The sequence below is a fragment of the Hylobates moloch genome, unplaced genomic scaffold (genome assembly GCF_009828535.3).
Source record: "Hylobates moloch isolate HMO894 unplaced genomic scaffold, HMol_V3 SCAFFOLD_20, whole genome shotgun sequence".
In the NCBI taxonomy this organism is placed as follows: Eukaryota; Metazoa; Chordata; class Mammalia; order Primates; family Hylobatidae; genus Hylobates; species Hylobates moloch.
The window spans coordinates 16,787,683-16,807,803 of NW_026652295.1; the positions used below are offsets into that span (position 1 = coordinate 16,787,683).

The following is a 20,121-nucleotide window of genomic DNA, read 5'->3' on the forward strand; positions in this document are numbered from 1 at the left end:
AGTTTTCCTCTCACATAAACTATCCTTCGGAGAAGTGTCAAACATTGACAGCATAGAGAAAATTGTGGCCCACACATCATGTCAACAGAACTGTGTTCTTGTTCTGATGTATAACTTGTAGGTTTTAGAGTGAGCACTCCCTCAAATTCTGCAGCACAAAATCTAGAAATGATGAGAGATGAGAATCACATCTGTGAAAAATGGCAAAGACAAAGAATAGTAAGTGGGAAGTGACAAAAAAAAGTCTACTGTTCATTGTGTCAGTGGCCCCAAAATCCTAGAGACTTTGAATGATTCTGACAAGTTAAAACATATTGATAATGACAATATACATTATTATCTATCTGAAGGGTACAAAAATGACTTCAGAGAAGGCTTTTTAGCCTATGATTTGCTGAACACTTTTGCAGAAAAGATATTATATTAAAAATGCCCAATTTGCAACTGCAAGTGTATTATTCTACCTTTATAGAGCAGTAGAACAATCTCATGTCAAACTTCAGTGCTGCCCCAGAGGTCTTATCTAAATAGTTCTATGTCCCAGGCTCCAGATCTCTTCCTTTCTAGTTCTCCTGAAGATGTCAGTAAAGGGGCATCATAATGATTTTCCTGGGCCCCCATGAGAAATTGAATTAAATTATAAATGGGAGCCTGTCATTATTATTATGTTTTTCTGTGTGTCTAAAATAGTTTATTTTATTTTATTTTATTTATTTTATTTATTTATTTATTTTGAGATGGAGTCTTGCTCTGTCACCCAGGCTGGAGTGCAGTGGCACTATCTTGGCTCACTGCAAGCTCCACCTCCTGGGTTCACGCCATTCTCCTGCTTCAGCCTTCTGAGTAGCTGGAACGACAGGTGCCTGCCACCACGCCCGGCTAATTTTCTTGTATCTTTAATAGAGGTGGGGTTTCACCGTGTTAGCCAGAATGGTCTCGATCTCCTGACCTCGTGATCCACCTGCCTCAGCCTCCCAAAGTGCTGTGATTACAGGCGTGAGCCACCGCGCCCGGCCAGCTTGCTTTAAAAACAAAAACTATTACTGAAAAAAAAAAAATGTGCCAATGAGATTGTTGAAAGATTAGCATTAAAAATTAAAGTAGGGGCCAGGCCCGGTGGCTCATACCTGTAGTCCCAGCACTTTGAGAGGCTGAAACGGGCAGATCATTTGAGGTCAGGAGTTTGAAACCAGCCTGGCCAACATGGAGAAACCCCGTCTCTACTAAAAATACAAAAATTAGCCGGGCATGGTGGCACGCGCCTGTAATCCCAGCAACCTAGGAGGCTGAGGCAGGAGAATCGCTTGAACCTGGGAGGTGGAGGTTGCAGTGAGCCGAGATCACGCCATTGCACTCCAGCCTGGGTGACAGAGCAAGACTCCATCTCAAAAAAAAAAAAAAAAATTAAAGTAGGAGTTTATGCATGTTAAAAAGCTTCTCTCTGAGATACCAGGACAATGTAACTATCCAAAGCAATGCATCCTCTGGAAGACCAAGTCACCAGGTTTTATATTCTTGAAGAATGATTTTTAAAGAATATAAGCAAATATAGCTTGGGCACGGTGGCTCATGCCTGTAATCCCAGCACTTTGAGAGCCTGGGGTGGGAGGATTGCTTAAGCCCAGGAGTTCAAGACCAGCCTGGACACAACACAGGGAGACCCGGTCTCCTCAAAAAAATCAGAAACTTAGCCAGGGCTGGTGGCACATGCCTGTGGTTCCAGCTACCTGGGAGGGTGAGGCTGGAGGATCTCTTGAGCCTGGGAGATTGAGGCTGCAGTGAGCCAAGATTGCACCACTGCACTCAGCCTGGGTGACAGAGTGACACCCTGTCATAAATAAATAAATAAATAAATGCAAATATGGTATATAAGGAACATAAAGTTTAGCAACCCTAAAATAAGGAATATATATGAACCACCAAGTCTTATAAAGATGTAAAAATATTTCCCAAGGAATCTGTTATTATTCAATATAATGGCAACTGCTGTAAAATCGTGTACATGAGTGGTGCTCACCAGGTTTTGCAAACATTTTAAATTGTTTAAATTGTACAAGTGTTTTTGAAAATATCTCCATGGATGTATTCTGAAATCTCCAAAATGTTCCTGGACAGTAAAAAATTTTTATTTAATGGGACTCAACAAGAAGGGAACTAGCCAAGGGAAATACCTACAATTGCACCAAAGCAAAAGTTAACTCAATTGAACATTTCTGATTTGTAAAAAATTGCTGCTGACTTTAAATGGTGAAAATAATTGCTTCAATTATTAGAATGTGTCCAAATATATATGTGTGTGTCCAAATATATATATATCTCTCTATATAGAGGGAGAGATTTTTTTTTTTTTTTTTTTGGAGATGGAGTCTTGCTGTGTTGCCAGCCTGGAGTGCAGTGGCCCGATCTCGGCTCACTGCAAGCTCCGCCTCCCAGGTTCAAGCTATTCTCCTGCCTCAGCCTCCCGAAATACTGTTCCTGATTTGGATAACCTTTGCTTGAGAAAATTTTATTCTTCTTCACCTGTATAATTTATTCTGGCAACTTCCGCATGTGTTTTCCTAAAGCTTCTTCCCTGATTGGAAGGAGGTTTAATATTTTGTTGACACATGCAAACTTAACAGCTCCTATGTGAAATATTTTCTACTTTTGAAGGTGTGAAACTGGTTAAAATGTTTTAAAACTTTTCCCTTAATTGCAAAGGAAATGTATGTACATGTTAGAAGATTTAGAATATATAAATAAGCCAATAAAATTAAATAAAAGTTCTGTGTTGACACTTTTTGATGTGTATCTTTCCATATATTTTCTGTGCTGTGCACTCACACACATACACACATGCATCCAAATGGAATAAACTGGTGAAACTTTGCACAAAAACACATAAGCCAAAGTAATAATGATTAATATTTGGTAGTGTGGTTTACGAATGCATACTGCTTGATATGAGCTTTCCTGGAATTTTAAAGGTAGGTGGAACCCAAACCTTTTTCAAAATTTTACTTTAATGCTATTAAGTTTGTTTGAATTGTGGTGGTAATGCAAATGTCATTACCTTGAAATCATTCTTTCTCAAATGATAGAGTTCTCACAGTACACGCCAGGAACGTACTGATGGGATTTTATTTGTGTGCTTGTTTGTTTTCATTAAACTGTTTGAATTAAACTCTTAGAATCATTCTTGATGGTTTGAATCACCATTACTTAAAAAGTAATTATTATTATTTCTGAAAATATCTGCAGTAATTACATCTTCACTTGATCTTAGCCAAAAGGCCAAGAAGCGATGAATAATTACATCTATAGGAAAAAAAAATGAACGCCAACTTTTAGCACTGCTTTTTTTCCATGTGGTGGAATGCAGAATGTTTATTGTTCACTTATGTTTTACATCTGTATTTTTCAGTGTTTCACGAAGAGCATATATTGATTTTTATAATCAGAAAAAGAAATTCGTTAAAAAGAAGTAACAATGACTGAACCATTTTCACCTGATACAGAACTACATGAGAACCATGAGTTCCACAAATAACAGACCTATTTTGTTTTGCTCAGTGATACATCTTTGAAGTCAAACTCCCAGAGTTTGTGCAGTCTCTTAACAAAACAGCATGAGTGGGAATCTGGTTTTCCTTTTTGGGTAAAGTTTCTACAAAGCTTGCTGATAAAACTCATTTTACTTTTGCAAAACAATTCCCTTACTTTGGGAGCTAAACAGAGATGAAGCTGATAACGGGACTCAGTTCTTCAACTTTAAAGCAGAAGCTAGGGTCATAAAGACATGGAGACCTAAAATACTCTTCCAAAGTACAGTTGCATCCAGCTAAGATAACCCTTGGAAACGTTTGCTGAAAACATGCAGTTTGTTCATGCGTCTCTTCCATGTTGGCCCTTTCCATCTTCTGTCAAAGCCACGGAAACTAGGGGAAGGCCAGGGAGCAGGTTCAGCTCATCTTCACATGAATTCTGAGAAATTATTGAGAATCAAAGAAACCTCAGTGAGACGTTAACAAAAAGTAATCTGAGTGACATCTATGTAAAAGTCATTGCAAAGCACACTAGCTGCTAGACATATCCGGGGAGCTACCACCACCAATGCACTCCCTTGACAGAAAACTAGGACACCTCTTAGATGAGCTCCTTCTTTAGTGGAAAACCCTTATGTAATTTTAATTGACATCAATGCAAATCAGCCTGTATTGAGTGAGTGTACCTAATATATGCTTAATACTGGAACAAGTTGAAGTACCTCTCATAGACCCCCCCCCTTGACTTTTCGTCTGACATCCCACACAACCAGCTCCAGCTTTGATGGAAGTCACACCATCACTCTAATGTTCTCTTCTATTTTTGATTCCAGCCTTGCAAGTCAGGATGAACTGGTGAAGATAAGACTTCTTTAAAGTACAGGAGAAATCTATTGGCACAGAATAAAAGCACTAATGTTTATTAGAGTTGTGCAAATAGCTGTTGTACTTAGTTCCGTCAACATTGCTTTTTTTTTTTTTAATGATGACAATTCTTCACATAATTGCCAAACTAAAGCAAAAGAAAACTTTCTCAATCTTTATGATGCTTTCATCAGATAACCAATATAAAGTATCTTCCAGAAGACTCCTGTCTCCTCAGACTTCAGAGTTTGTTCTAGGGAAGTTAGAGATAAACAAAGATGGCCTTAATAAATCTCTCTAACGTTATAAATATACAGTTTCTGGTTCTTTTTCCCCTTGGGGCAGTGGGCCAGGTATCATCAACAATTCAGATATTCTGGCCTTTCTCAAAAATGTCATTACATTAAGAACATTATGACTTAGCAAATTGTTGGAGAAAATTAGGATTTTTTTTTAGTAGTTCTGCCATCATTAAAAATCAGCTGCCTTCTGGGGAAACTGATGCCACACCTTTGATCAGGTGTTGAATTTGGACTGAAAAGAATCCCCCAAAGAAGGAGATGTTTGCTTTCTAAAAAATGAAGCTCCAGGGAGGGTATTTAAAACTGATTTTTGGCAGCCATTAACAAACAAGCATGATATAATTGTGTTTGGGGCCAGGAGTGTTTAGAGGGGTTTTTGTTTGTTCTATTGTTGAGAGTTTGGAGGGAAGGAGTCCCTGAACTGCCGTTACCCTTGCATTGGTTTGCTAGGGCTGCCCTAACAAAGTACCACAGACAGGTAGATTAGAAACAACAGAAATTCCTCACAGTTCTGGAGGCTGGAAGTCCAGGATCACGGTGACCGCAGGGTTGGTCTCTCCCCACGCCTCTCTCCTCTGTGTGTCTCTGTCCTCATCTCCTCTTCTTATAAAGACACCAGTCAGGCCGGGTGCAGTAGCTCACACCTGTAATCCCAGTACTTTGGGAGGCCGAGGCGGGCGGATCACAGTTCGAGACCAGCCTGGCCAACATGGTGAAACCGAAACCCCATCTCTTCTAACAATACAAAAATTAGCTGGGTGTGGTGGCGTGTGTCTGTAATTCCAGCTACTTGGGAGGCTGAGGCAGGAGAATTGCGTGAACCTGGAAGGTGGAGGTTGCAGTGAGCCAAGATCGTGCCAGTGCACTCCAGCCTAGGCGACAAGAGCAAAACTCTATCTCAAAAAAAAAAAAAAAAAAAAAAAAAGACACCAGACATATTGGATTGAAGCCCACACTAATGACCTCATTTGAATTTAATCATTTCTTTAAAGACCCTATCTTCCAATATGGTTGCATTCCCACCATATTTAAGATCCTTTCTCCAAATATGTCACTGGGGGTTAAGGCTTCAGCATATGAATTTGGTTGGGGGGTGGGTGCACAGAGTGCAGCTCCTAACAACTCTGATTCAAGGTCTTTTCACCAAATCCATAAGCCCTTTGCTTTGTAGTGGTCAGAAGGGAAAGAGAGGAGACAGGAAGATATTCATGGCTTTTCCACAAGAGCTGACTAGCTTCTGCAGCAAATGTTTTTGTTTTTCCCCTCCTTCAGTACGGGATAGCTAAAAAGTCCACTAGGAACCTTGAGAGCACTTTGCTTTCTTTCCCTGTATTTCTTTGTTTCCCCCAAAGAGAAGTGTGCCTCTGTCCCTCAGCATATGTCAGTTAGGAAACCGCTCTCCTTGTGTTTGCATATAAGGGATGGGAAAGAGCTAGTCAGTGAACTTGGCCAATCAGAGGCTTTGTAACTGGCAGGTACCTTGGAGACCACCAGCCACCTGTTGTGCACCCAAAGTATACCTGACCCTTTACCAAGCATGACATGTTCTCTCGTTTACTCCTCCTAACATCTCTGTGAAGCAGGTACTGTTGTCAACCCTAGCTTGCAGATTGGGACAAGGGAATCTTGGGAAGTTTGGTCATTGGTATAAAGCCCCAGAGCTGAGTACACTGTGGAGCAAGGATTTGAACCCAAGAAGTCTCATTCTAGAACCTTTGCTCTTAATCTCTTCCTTTTTTTTTTTTTTTTTTTTTTTGAGACGGAGTCTTGCTCTGTCGCCCAGGCTGGAGTGCAGTGGCGCCATCTCGGCTCACTGCAAGCTCCGCCTCCCGGGTTCACGCCATTCTCCTGCCTCAGCCTCTCCGAGTAGGTGGGACTACAGGTGCCCGCCACCACGCCGGGCTAATTTTTTGTATTTTTAGTAGAGACAGGGTTTCACCGTGGTCTCGATCTCCTGACCTCGTGATTCGCCCGCCTCGGCTCTTAACACCTTTCCCTAGTCTTATTGGTAGAGAACTGTATGTAGAGAACTAACCATATTTTTCTCAGCACCCAGTATCGAGAATTGTCTCAGGGCCTCCCCGAAGACCTAGCTTGTGGCTCCAGCTCCACTAGCTGGTCTTGACATAGTAAATTAACCTCTCTGAGCTTGTATTCCATATGTAAAATAGGAGAATTGGATTATGGCCATGTTTCTCAAACTTTTAGGCTAGATCCATAAAAAGAAATACATTTTATTTGGCAACCCAGTACACACACACACACACACACACACACACACACACAAACTTCATAACCAAAACAAGTGTTTAATACCAAAATATCCATCCTTATTACATGTGAATGCCCTCTGATATTTTCTATTCTAATCTATTTTCATGATTTTTAAATACTAATTGTGACCTATTCTGTTGGATTTGTCAAAAAGCTGAACTAGGTGACCCAGTGTAGACTCCTGGAATCCTAAAATCCTGTTAATCTGTGTAGATGTCTGTTTGGAGCTTCTCATATCTTGAATGCATATTTATTTTAAACAAATGAATATCACATATTACAGGGGACAGCATCCTTTTTACCTCTGGTGTGAGTTAACTGCATCATGGAAATAATAATTACTTCTATTTATTGTGTACCTCCCATGTGCCAGGGCTTTAAAATGCAGTATCTCCTGTAGCCTGTAGGTGGTAGGTATTATCTCTAATTTATAGATGAGGAAACTAAGGATCTGATTAAGTAATTTGCTCAAGGCCCCGTAGGCACCAAAGCTATTTGAACCAAGGCCATTCTAATTCCAAAGCCCTTACATTCAACATTCTTTTCAGAGGAGGGTATATAAAGGGGTTTAGAAGGAAAGGTAAAGTCTAAAAGCTACTGCAGCTGCACATAATTTATTTCCTAATAGTTTGCTGTCCCTGGCAGAAATGACTGTCCTCTGGGGTCTGAAGCCACCGCTGCAGCAATGATTGAAATCACCTGGGAAGCTTAAACAATTCCCCCTGCCCTCACCCAGGCCATCCCCCGACCCATTAAATCAGAATTGCTAGGGGTGGAACCCAGGCCTTAGTGGTTTTTAAAACCCCCAAGGTGGTTCTAATGTGTAGCCAAGGCTGGGAACCATTGCTCTGAAATCTCAGAAATTAAAGAGCTGTAAGGAGCTTTTCTATTTTACCTCCTGCAAACAAGATTTACTAAAATACTGCTTAAAGCTCTTTAACTGCTTCCACAGAGCTGAACTATAGAACCTTTGCTGTTTCTTTGGAGCACACATGAAAATCTGATAAACAACCTTGTATCTGCTTTTCAACACCTAGAGAAATTAGAGAATGCTAAGGATGTAGATGAGGAGATGTTTAAAGCAACTGTGGTATTCTGGAGAATCTAGCTCTGAGATACTTCATAACTCAGCTCATGTCATTTTGTTTTTTATTTTTAATTTTTACTTATTTACATATTTTTTCAAATAGGGTCTCACTCTGGCGCCAGGCTGAAGTACAGTGGTGAGTCACAGCTCACTGCAGTCTCAAATTCCTGGGTAATTCTAATTCTCCCAGGATTGGAGTCTCCTGAGTAGCTGGAACTACAGGTGCACACCACCACAGCCACCTCATTTTTTACATTTTTTTGTAGAAGTGGGGTCTTGCTGTGTTGTCTGGGCTGGTCTCGAACTCCTGGCCTCAAGCAGTCTTCCCGCCTCAGCCTCCCAAAATGGTGGAATTACAGGTATGAGCCACCACACTCAGCCAGCCAGCTCATGTAATTCTGAAAGTCATTTTTGTATGAATGGAAAAGTCAGTTGTTGAATTAGCAGAATTGAGTGTGACCTGTAGCCATAGGCCAAGCGGACTGGGGACAATGTAGAATGCCAACAAAGACTAAAGTCACTATAAATATGATAAGCCATCACATTTTCTTAAAAAGGGCCAGGTGCGGTGGCTCATAGCTGTAATCCCAGTACTTTGGGAGGCCAAGGGGGATGGCTCATTTGAGGTCAGGAGTTCAAGACCATCCTGGCCAACCCCGCCTCTGCTAAAAATAAAATTAGCTGGGCGTGGTGGCAGGCACCTGTTGTCCCAGCTACTCAGGAGGCTGAGGCAGGAGAATTGCTTGAACCTGGGAGGCGGAGGTTGCAGTGAGCCGATATCACGCCACTGCACTCCAGCCTGGGACAGAGTGAGACTCCGTCTCAAAAAACAAAAGGGTAGGGGGGTTGCCTCGGTGAAAGATTTCCACTTTTTCACATGGATTATGGTAACTGTGGTGAAACCAGGAAGCCTCGCCCAAAGCATTTTCCCACAGGAATAGGATGATGTCATTTTACTAACCTTCCGGTCTTACCCAACTTTATGCCGGGGTTATTGCTGTGTGTGATCTATTTGCCGTTTGAAATACAAATGGTCAACACTCAATTTCACTGTCTTCCATGAAGGAGTCTTCAAAATGGGGGCTGTGCCATACTGCTGGGTTTTTTCCACATCTCAAGCCACAGCGTTAATAATGTTAAAAAATCTGCATTTTTCATACTTCAGACAGTAAAAGCGCAGCATTACCATAACCAAGAACAAATGCGTGCTATTCTCAGAGATGATTATATGTTTCTTTTAGACCCCTTGACAGATGGCAGGTCCTGAATTCTCCTGCTTAGGCCAACATGGATAGAGGTGCTATGCATCTGTTCTGTCTGTAGTAACAGCCCCCGATGTTTGACTGCTTACAGAATGACGTGGCCGCACTTCTGAAACCCATATCAGAAAAGATTCAGGAAATCCAAACTTTCAGAGAGAGAAACCGGGGGAGTAACATGTTTAATCATCTTTCGGCCGTCAGCGAAAGCATCCCTGCCCTTGGATGGATAGCTGTGGTGAGTCCAGGTGCAATGTTGCCTCTTCACCTCATCACACGTTTGGAGTATTTAGGAGAACTCGTAGCTTAGCTACTACCTTCATGCTCCTTGCACTGAAGGAAGCTTCTTCCTAGGCTGAATGCATCCGCTTTCTCCTACCCTGTTTAAAGTTCAATGCTTTCTGTTCTGAGATACGGTAGAAAGTGTTTTTATCAACCTTTACAAAGCAACATGTGCCTCCCACTTTCAAGTCTCCGTTGCTTTTCTTCTTCTTTAAGGCATTTTCTTTCTTATCCTATTTTTTTTTCCTTCTATGCTTGCGTGACGGTCCTGTTTTCTCAGTCCCCCAAACCCGGTCCTTATGTCAAGGAGATGAATGACGCAGCCACCTTTTACACTAACAGGGTCTTAAAGGACTACAAACACAGGTACGTACCTTCCTTTACCCACCCAATTTTCAGTTGATTACTTGTTAGACATTTGTCCCTAAAACTCAGTCCAGTTAACTACTGATTCCTTTCCAAGGCTCTACACTAATGTACTATAAATTTTAAAGGAAAATCTAATCTTTGCAGATAAAGTCAGGTGGAAAGTGGAATCAATTATCCAGATAATATATGGGTTTTAGAAAGTCCGCCTCAGTTCTCTCGTAATGAATAAACTCTCCCCCACTTGAATGCATGTCACTATCTTATGTATTCCCACAATAATCAGAGAGCTTGGTGATGGAGCAACCCTATATGGTACAGAACCTTTACATGGATCAAAGTAGAGTTGGAGGGTGAGCTATAGAAGAGAGGAGGAATCAGGAAATGAAGTGTGAATCAAGAACAGAAATGAGATGAAACAACAAACCAGAGCAGTGAGAAGGAAACCAGAGACTCAGTTAATATGAAACACAACTGGGGTGGAAGCAGGGATACCTGTAAGACTAGCAGCCATTCAGAGTGCTGCTGAAAGTATAGATGAGACTAAACCAAGGGGCTTTGCCCGGTGAACCATCGTGAAAGGACCTTGCGTTCGACAGCACAAGTAACAGATCCCAGAGTAACTTAAACTGGAGTCAGAACAGAAAATAGGCCCTAACGTAGACGTGGCAGAGCTGAAGAAATGTCTAGGAAAATGTGTCCTACACTATTTAAGGGATATCATGAGATTCCTCCCCCTCTGATAAGGTCGTGCCTTGTACTCTAAACAGCTGGCTAAATGTGATGTGGCTGGTGCCTAGGAACTAAGGGAAGAGATGAGGCAAATATAAGAGCAACAAGGTTCTACCTGCTTCTGGCCCTGGACTTGAGAGTGGATCTCCCTCTGAGCTCTTAGATGGCAGCAACAGAAGTGACCATTGGTCAGCAAATGCAGAGGAACCTGGGGACGTCGCATGTGTTGACCCAGGCTGTTCAGGTGGAAGGAAATTAAAGAACCTGCATTATTGCTTCCATTCACCTTCTTTTTTTTTTTTTGAGATGGAGTCTCGCTCTGTTGCCAGGCTGGAGTACAGTGGTGCGATCTTGGCTCACTACAACCTCTGCCTCCCGGGTTCAAGCGATTCTCCTGCCTCAACCTCCCAAGTAGCGGGAACTACAGGCACGCACCACCACGCCCAGCTAATTTTTGTAATTTAGTAGAGACGGAGTTTCACCATGTTGGCCAGATGGTCTCAATCTCTCAATCTCTTGACCTCGTGATCCGCCCACCTCGGCCTCCCAAAGTGTTGGGATTACAGGCATGAGCCGTCATGCCTGGCCTCAATTCACCCCTTAATTTTACTAATGCAGATCTGAAAATTAGAACCAGAAGAAAAGGGTCTACAACAATATAAGACAAATTTTATATGGAATATAGAAAAATTGCATAAAATATATAAATAAATACCTAGTATACTTCCAGGCCATTAAATAATATTACATATTCAAAATTTTCATCACTTTTTTTGTAGATTTTTTAATTTTAAAAATATTGAGTAGATACAAAAGAATATTTATAAAATACACACGAGATGTAAAGGATTACAATACAAAAAAATACCTATACATCCATCCCTCAGGTTAAGAACTATGTAACAATATTTTTTTACTATAAAAAGCAGGCCAGGTGTGGTGGCTCACACCTGTAATCCCAGCACTGCGGAAGGCTGAGACAGATGGATCACTTGAGGTTAGGAGTTCATGACCATCCTGGCCAACATGGTGAAACCCTGTCTTTACTAAAAATACAAAAATTAGCCATGCGTGGTGGCGGGCACCTGTAATCCCAGCTACTCAGGAGGCTGAGGCAGGAGAATCGCTTGAACCTGGGAGGTGGAGGTTGCAGTGAGCTGAGATTGCACCACTGCACTCCAGCCTGGGTGACAAAGTGAGACTCCATCTCAAAAAGAAAAAAAAAATGGAGCCATATCCAACAATTCCACTCCTAGATGTATTTCCAAAAGAACTGAAAACATATGTTCACACAAAATCTTGTACACAATATTCATTGTAGCATTATTCATAATAGCCAATAGGTGAGAACAACCCAAATGTTCATCAGCTGATGAATGGATAAATAAAATATGGTATATCCACACAATAGAATATTATTTGGCCATTAAAAAAAAAGAATGAAGTATTGATACTTCATTCTTTTATTCCGGCAACAGCATGGATGAACCTTGAAAATATTGTGCTAAGTGAAAGAAGCCAGGCACAAAGACTACGTATTGTATGATTACATTTATATGAAATTCCAGGATAGTCAAATCTATAGAAACAGAAAGTAGATTAACAGTTGCCTAGGGCTGGAGAAATTTAGGGAAAACTTAAACTTTTTAAAGTTTAAGTTTTTTTTTTTTTTGAAGTTTTAAGTAATGATTCCCTTTTGGGGATTAATTGCTAATGGGTATAGGGTTTCTTTTGGGGGGTTAATGAATATGTTCTAAAATTGATTGTGGTGGTGATTGCTCAACTGAGTGATAATTCTGCTGAGCTAAACTATGGAATTGCACACTGGAAATGGCTGAAGTATATGGGATGTGAATTATATTTCAGTAAAGCTGTTATATTTTAAAAAACAAAAAGAAAAACAAACAGCCATTGTATTCCCCTCACAGAATTTAGTCGTTCCATGTTGCTTTTAGGAAGAGGAGCTTTAGCAGACAGAACTCCTAATTCCAAGGCCTTCAGTGCGCCTCTTTTCCTCTTAGGGGCTCTGTCCACCCCGAGAAAACTTTGGTTAAAACAATTGTGCTCAGTTACAGACTTTTTGCATCAAGGCAATTGTGCCCCATGATATGCCTCCAAATGTTGCCGTGTTGTATTAGAGACTTTAGAACTGTGCGGCACGCATGAGAAAGGCATCAGAAATGCAAGGTGGTCTGTTCTTCTGACATAAAAATAACATTTCATAAAAGAGCAAGTTTCATTTCCCAAACCTGGATATCATATGACAGCATGAACATACACCCATGGTGACTTCCTTTGTTCCAGATATACAGACGCACACCTACACATGCCAGTTCAGGACAGCTCAAGCACTACCTAGGTTTCTGCCTTTTTACCTTTCACCCTTGGAGACTATTTTAATTAGTATCTTAGTTCATCAGCTCCTGTCCTTCTCCCAGTCCCTCCTTGAGTATATGTTGGGGCTGTGGGTGTGAGGGGTTCTCCCCAGGTAGCAGCATAGTCAAAAGGGTTGGGCTTTTCTACATGCTTTTGTTCACAAAGAGGGTTCAGTATTTGCCCCTCAGTGTTAACTCTAGCAATTAAGTAGAAAATGTACTTCCAGTAGTACCAAAGATGACTCAGTTAAGCTCAGTGGACCACCTCAAGACTGTACAAGAAGCTGAAGAAATACAGCTGGAAGTGCAAATGCATTCGTTTTACTGCTAGGAGTAGTCAAAGCACTCCCAGGTCACCCTTGAGCTTCTGAAAGCGGGCTAAGCAGCATACTCCACACCATGCAACACCCATTTACCGGTGGACTCAAGCCCGCGGTGCCGTCTCTGTGTCGCAGTCATTTGTGAGTCGCTGCTGCCCATTGGGCAGATAGGACCTAGGTAGAGGAGTAGAAAGGCAGACTTGCCTGAGGTTTAAACAGGACTGTGAGCAGTGGAATTTGTATCTGTGCAACACTTACCACCAGCTTGACTGCTCATTGGCTGTTTTTCTCTTTCTTTTTTTTTTATTTTTTTTTGAGACAGAGTCTCGCTCTGTCACCTAGGCTGGAGTGCAGTGGCACGATCTCAGCTCACTGCAATCTCCGCCTCCTGAGTTCAAGCAGTTCTCCTGCCTCAGCCTCCTGAGTAGCTGGGACTACAGGCATGCACCAGCACGTCCAGCTAATTTTTTTGCATTTTTAGTGGAGACGGAGTTTCACCATGTTGGTCAGGCTGGTCTCAAACTCCTAACCACGTATTATCTACTCGCCTCGGCCTCCCAAAGTACTGGGATTATAGGAGTGAGCCACCCTGCCCAGCCTGGTTCTTTCAATATATGAATAGAGCAAGTCATTTATTTTAGCTTTATAGAGGTGTGGCCTCTCTGAGTCATAATCATTAAAATTCACATTCCCCTACCATAGCTTCTTCCAGAGTATATGAAAACTGAAAATAGGTTTGCAGCTCCTAATGTGTATTTGGGTCCTGCTCAATTTGTTACCCCTTAAAGACTGATTTCAGGTAAAAGGGCATGATACTCTTAGTCCTTATTACAAGTTTTGCTAGAACGTTCTTCAAGTCAAAATAATACTGCATTGGTTAAAAAAAAAAAAAAGAATTTGCCCATATAGACTTGAACTTCATCCATTGTTAAATTTTTTAATGGAAAATATACTGAATCAGACATGGTGGCTCATGCCTGTAATCCCAGATCTTTGGGAGGCTGAGGAGGGAGGATAGCTTGAGGCCAGGAGTTCGAGACCAGCCTGGGCAACATAGTGAGACCCCCCCCACCTTTACAAAAAAATTTAAAAATTATCTGGGCATGGTGGCGCACACCTGTAGTCCCAGCTACTTGGGAGGCTGAGGTGGGAGGATCACTTGAGCCCAGGAGGTTGAGGCCACAGCAAGCTATGATCTCACCATTACACTCCAGCCTGGGTGACAGAGCAAGACCCTGTCTCTAAAAAACAAAAAGAAAAGAAAGTATATTGAATGCCAACATGCTATTTCTATAATGTCCACAAACATACATGTGTGTTGTATGTACATACACACATAAACATAGACATATGTATGTACATTTATATTGAAGTAATGTTCATGCTCTAATAATAGCTACGTGTATACTGCTTCCTATGTGCGAGGCACTGTACTAAGACCCTTACGAAACCCTACAGACTTAGGAAACTAACAAGAGAGACCATTGGAGCTACACTTAGTTTTTGAGTTTTGACTTTGAAGGTGAGATAAAGCGACAATGAGATTTTTCATACATTTGATGAAATAATCAGTACATCTAAAAATGTAGAACAAAACCACACTCACATTTTTTCTATTTGTGGAGTGAATAATTATGACTTCGGTTCCCAATTTCACTCTTTCTAAATGGCATGGCTTAATACAATAGGATTCTAAACATGCCGGTGGTACTTTAGGGCTTTTCAAGGAAAACAAAATATGTCTAGAGACAAGTCATTATTACAAGAGCTTTAATAATAGAGATTTCCATTCGTGCTTATCTTCAGATTAATGGCCCAGGAACATAATTAAATTTTTCTTAACTCAAATGTCAGTTCTATAAGTGAGAAAAAATATATTATAGGTTAAAATTGCCAAAAGGAAATGCAACTATTTTTACCTATCTATAAGCTTAATATTTCTAACAATTCTTTCAATCTTGTATGTTAATCCCGTTATAAAAGGTAAGCATTTTACTAGCCCTTGGTTCAATAAAATAGAGATAAAAATACTGGCGATGCCCTGCCTGGTTTGTATTGTCATTCAAAGTATTAAATTAAGGGAATTTAAGTAAATGTCCCTTTAGAAGTAAGGGGTGTAACCTGTTTGTAAGAGATCAATTTTCTTCCTATACCAACTTCTTTGTCAGTCATAATGGCTAAAATTCTCCAATTTGGTTATACTTTTAACCAAATAATTCAACAGAATTATTAGAAAATGAACCCAATGACTTTTTTTTTCTTTTTAATACCATTCTTATTCTTGGGAGCATATTGTCTCTCATTTCGCATCAGAAGCAGTGCAGAAAGAAACAGTCTCCCCTCCACGCCCCCGTCACGTGAGGGCTGACTGGGACAGTGTGAGGACACCCTACTTAAGTCAGCTTAGCTCTGTTGGGTCCCCTCTCTGTGGTCCCTCTGCTCCATACCTGGAGCTCAGGGCATCCGGCCACCTGCCGCCTCCCCTGAGGAGAGTACTGGGCCAGCTTCCTCCTAGGGTTCCCTTCTGAAGCCCTTCACGGTGACTGGGCTGCAAGGACAATTGCTCCGGGCTCCAGGGCCCCTAGTCACTAGATAACCATGTGCCCCCACAATCTTTTTAAAATTTTATTTTAGATCCTAACTCTGCTTTCTTCCACTCTCTTTCACAACAAAGTGATTTGCGTCATGTGGATTGGGTGAAGTCATATTTGAACATTTGGAGTGAACTTCAAGCATACATCAAGGAACACCACACCACGGGCCTCACATGGAGCAAAACAGTGAGTACCAGGCCTTCCTCCACCTGTGTAAAAAAAGGCCACAACTATATATACACCTTGTGGCCCAGTGATCTCACGCCTTAAAACTTACCTCAAGGAAAACATAAGATTAAATGTCCATGTAGAGGGCCAGGCACGGTGGCTCACGCCTATAATCCCAGCACTTTGGGAGGCTAAGCCGGGCGGATCATTGAGGTCAGGAGTTCAAGACCAGCCTGGCAAACATGGTGAAACGCTGTCTCTGCTAAAAATATATAAATTATCCAGGCATGGTAATGCACGTCTGTAATTCCAGCTACTCAGGAGGCTGAGGCATGAGAATTGCTTGAACCCAGGAGGCAGAGGCTGCAGTGAACCGAGATTGCACCATTGCACTCCAGCCTGGGTGACAGAGCAAACTCTGTCCAAAAAAAGACCATGTCGAAACTGTTTATGGAAATGTCATTTGTTGTAGGAGAAATTTCAGAACTGCCTACATAACATAGAAAAGAAATAGAAAAGAAAATGGCTGGCCGGGCACAGTGGCTCACGCCTGTAATCCCAGCACTTTGGGAGGCCAAGGTGGGCGGATCACCAGAGGTCAGGAGTTCGACTCCTACCTGGTCAACATGGTGAAACCCCATCTCTACTAAAAATACAAAAATTAGCTGGGTGTGGTGGCACATGCCTGTTCCCAGCTACTTGGGAGGCTGAGGCGGGAGACTCATGTAATTCGGGAGGCGGAGGTTGCAGTGAGCTTAGATCGTGCCGCTGCACTCCAGCCTGGGCCACAGAGTGAGACTTCATCTCAAACAAACAGCAACAACAAAAAAAAGGAAATGGCTAAGTAGTCCACAGTAAGAATGCAGTGAAACACTCTACAGCCATTAAAATGCTTTACCCGTTAATATTAAGTAATAAAGTCAATTGCAAAAGTTTATGAGTATTAAGATGATGTATATGTTAGAAATTGCATGATAGAGGCTGGGCATGGTGGCTGTAATCCCAGCACTTTGGGAGGCCAAGGTGGGTAGATCACCTGAGGTCAGGAGTTCGAGGCAGCCTGGCCAACATGGCAAAACCCCCGTCTCTGCTAAAAATACAAAAAATAGCCGAGCGTGGTGGTGCGCGCCATAATCCCAGCTACTCGGGAGGGTGAGGCAGGAGAATCGCTTGAACCCGGGAGGCAGAGGTTGCAGTGAGCCAAGATAGTGCCACTGTACTTCAGCCTGGGTGACAGAGCAAGACTCTGTCTCAAAAAAAAAAAAAAAATGTGTGATAGAAATTGAAGAGAACAAGAAGGTTTGAAGACAGGTGTACATGGAAAGCTATGCAGCCATAAAACAGAACAAAATCATGTCTTTTGCAGCAACATGGAAGCCGCTAGAGACCATTACCCTAAGCGAATTAACACAGGAACAGAATGCCAAATACCATGTGTTCCCACTTACAAGTGGAAGCTAAATAATGGGTACGCGTGGACGTAAAGATGGGAACAACAGACACTGAGGACTACTAGAGATAGGATGGAGGGAGGAGTCCAAGGATTGAAAAACTACTTACTGGGTACTGTGCCTACTACCTGGGTGACGGGATCATTCACACCCCCAAACCTCAGCATCACACAATATACCCAAGTAACAAACCTGCACATGTATCCCCTGAACCTAGAGGTTGAAATTATTCAAAAAAAAAAAAAGGAAGATAGATATAATTTTAATGAGGTGGAATTATGATTAAAATGTCCTTTAAATATTCTTAACTTCTCTTTTAGTGTTCTAAAGTGTATTGAATAGTATTTTTGAATACCTAGGCAATCCTAGGACTTTGGTATCTTAGTAGCAGCATAAGATCCCGGCCTGCGTCTGTTCCCATTTTAATTCCCATGTGAGATGTTGCGCTGACCTTTGCCCCTTTCAGCTTTATCTCTCACATCCTCTCCCATGTCTCACCGTGTGTTCCAGCAACCCCTCACTCCTTGTGGTATCCTGAACAAAGTCAGTGCTTGGATTGCACCAAATGAAACTGATGTTGTTTCAAAATTTACCAAACTCATACTGTGTAACCTTTATTGCAATGTCCTGAACCTATATCCTGCTGTATAACCTAATTTCCCCCGGGGAAGTACCCCTACCTCTTCTGCAAGGCTCACCTCACACATCACCTTTTTAAGAAACTTCCATTGATCTCCATCAGCTCCCCATCTGGGTTGAGTGGCTCTGCTCTCTGTCTGCCTCCTTTGCATCTTGAGTATACCTCAGCCATATCCTTAGCATGTGGAATGGTGCTTTACTGTGTGCTTTTGAGACTCTCCCACTAGATTGGAAACTCATCTCTGTCTCCAGCCCCAAGTATAGTGCCTGGCACAGAGTAAGTGCTCAGTAAATGATTTGAACTAAGTGATCAGTGAGGGGACTCTTAGAATGTTTCTTGCCCTTTTAAATCTCTGCACTTGCTTTTCATGGAAACTCCTTTCCATTAGAAGTTAATGTTACAGTGGACTTAGGGGACTTGAGGGAAAGGGTGGGAGGGGACTGAGAGATAAAAGACTACAAATTGGGTACAGTGTATACTGCTCAGGTGATGGATGCACCAAAATCTCACAAATTACCACTAAAGAACTTACTCATGTAACCAAACACCATCTCTTCCCCAAAAACCTATGGAAATCAAAATAAAATAAAAAAATTAATGTTAACTTGAATGAAACAGCTTCTTTGTGAATTCCATTCAGAGGTAAAACTCACTGTCCTGAAAGCAGTACCCCAGCACCTAACCCTCCGTGCTGGATGTCCCTGTCGGTATAGTAAGCAGGCTTCATGCTAAAGGAGAGTTTGTGGTTTTTCAAGAGAGTGTGGGGCCTTCTACATTTGTTTTCCAACACTTATACAAATGTTAACATTGACCCTTCAAGACCAGTGTTTCTTTTTATATTCTACTTTGCCTATTTTCTCCTATAGCACTGAAATGCACAGTGCAAAATACAACTAAGTGGATTATTTTTTTTTTCTGACCACAACATTGTGACTTTTGAGAAGAGAGTTCAAAAACATGTGAAGGGTTTTAATAAGTAAGGGTATGTGTGGATATGGATGGGTGTTTATGTAGACTAATTGGAATTATTTTTTATCGATTTCCAATGAGATAGTGTTTTGTTGTAGAGCCATGTATCATAAAGAGAAAGTGTCACATCTTTGCAATGGAGTTAGATCATTATTAGAGAACAGTAAAATGAAAATCAGGAGCCCTTGGTTCTATTATTATTTCATGGTAGATGAATGCCAGAGGAATGAGAATCCATTTATGGAAAATAGTGTCAACAAATGCTAGCCTGTTAATTCTCTAATGGTGCCCATGGAAAATGAATAGAAAATTACTTTTAAATGGTTTGAATACCTTTAATGCAATGTGCAAAGCTGAGTAATTGTGTTTATGAATATAAAAGAGAAGAATTGATTATTAATTACAGAAAAATATAAATGTAGTTGTTTTTCTTTGTTCTAAAGTGAATATTATGTTCAAGCTTCACAAAACAATACTTGCTCTTACCATGTACAACACATTCAGATATTTTATTTTTTATTTCATTTTTTATAAAATTCTGGCTGAGACCCAATAAATTGATTTCATGACCCCACTAGTGAGTCATATCTCACATTTTTAAAAATGTGTTATAAGCTAGGTGTGGTGGCTCACGCCTGTAATCCCAGCACTTTGGAAGGCTGAGGCGGGTGGATCACCTGAGGTCAGGAGTTTGAGACCAGCCTGGCCAACATAGCAAAACACTGTCTCTACTAAAAATACAAAAATTAGCCAGGCATGGTGGCGGGCACTTGTAATCCCAGTTACTTGGGAGGCTGAGGCAGGAGAATAGCTTGAACCCGGGAGGCGGTGGTTGTAGTGAGCCAAGATCGTGCCACTGCCCTTCAGCCTGGGCAACAGAGTGAGACTTGGTCTCAAAATAAATAAATAAATAA

General features: G+C 41.4%; 1 protein-coding gene and 1 long non-coding RNA gene across 2 annotated transcripts in view; one reads left to right on the forward strand and one right to left on the reverse strand.

Moving 5' to 3' along the window:
- The window catches only part of CAP2 (cyclase associated actin cytoskeleton regulatory protein 2), a 160,333-nt gene that overhangs the window by 98,879 nt on the left and 41,333 nt on the right, over nucleotides 1-20,121 (forward strand). Inside the window, exons 5-7 of the mRNA XM_032140419.2 lie at nucleotides 9,405-9,548; nucleotides 9,873-9,958; nucleotides 16,060-16,165. Coding sequence (XP_031996310.1) covers nucleotides 9,405-9,548; nucleotides 9,873-9,958; nucleotides 16,060-16,165 — 336 coding nt within the window. The remainder of the gene's footprint in view (nucleotides 1-9,404; nucleotides 9,549-9,872; nucleotides 9,959-16,059; nucleotides 16,166-20,121) is intronic.
- On the reverse strand, nucleotides 3,337-13,491 carry LOC116459719 (uncharacterized). Its single transcript, XR_004245658.1, has 4 exons — nucleotides 13,331-13,491; nucleotides 10,806-10,926; nucleotides 5,198-5,334; nucleotides 3,337-3,963 (listed from the first exon to the last, which is right to left on the reverse strand). It is a non-coding gene; the product is annotated as an uncharacterized LOC116459719 (long non-coding RNA).